The sequence below is a fragment of the Bison bison genome, unplaced genomic scaffold, assembly GCF_000754665.1.
Source record: "Bison bison bison isolate TAMUID 2011002044 unplaced genomic scaffold, Bison_UMD1.0 scf7180017864180, whole genome shotgun sequence".
NCBI classification, from domain to species: domain Eukaryota; kingdom Metazoa; phylum Chordata; class Mammalia; order Artiodactyla; family Bovidae; genus Bison; species Bison bison.
The window spans coordinates 14821468-14821770 of record NW_011494752.1 but is presented as its reverse complement, the minus strand read 5'-3'; the positions used below and the strand labels follow the sequence as shown (position 1 = coordinate 14821770).

General features: G+C 63.0%; 1 protein-coding gene across 1 annotated transcript in view; it reads left to right on the top strand.

Annotated features, from left to right (window-relative positions):
* The window catches only part of NTN1 (netrin 1), a 189380-nt gene that overhangs the window by 1985 nt on the left and 187092 nt on the right, over window positions 1-303 (top strand). Inside the window, 1 exon segment of the mRNA XM_010843195.1 lies at window positions 6-296. Within this exon segment, the coding sequence (XP_010841497.1) occupies window positions 6-296 (291 nt within the window).

The following is a 303-nucleotide window of genomic DNA, read 5'->3' as shown; positions in this document are numbered from 1 at the left end:
GCGAGGAGCGGTTGCGCTCCTGCCACCTCTGCAACGCGTCGGACCCCAAGAAGGCGCACCCGCCCGCCTTCCTCACGGATCTCAACAACCCGCACAACCTGACGTGCTGGCAGTCGGAGAACTACCTGCAGTTCCCGCACAACGTCACGCTCACGCTGTCGCTCGGCAAGAAGTTCGAGGTGACCTACGTGAGCCTGCAGTTCTGCTCGCCCCGGCCCGAGTCCATGGCCATCTACAAGTCCATGGACTACGGGCGCACGTGGGTGCCCTTTCAGTTCTACTCCACGCAGTGCCGCAAGAAGT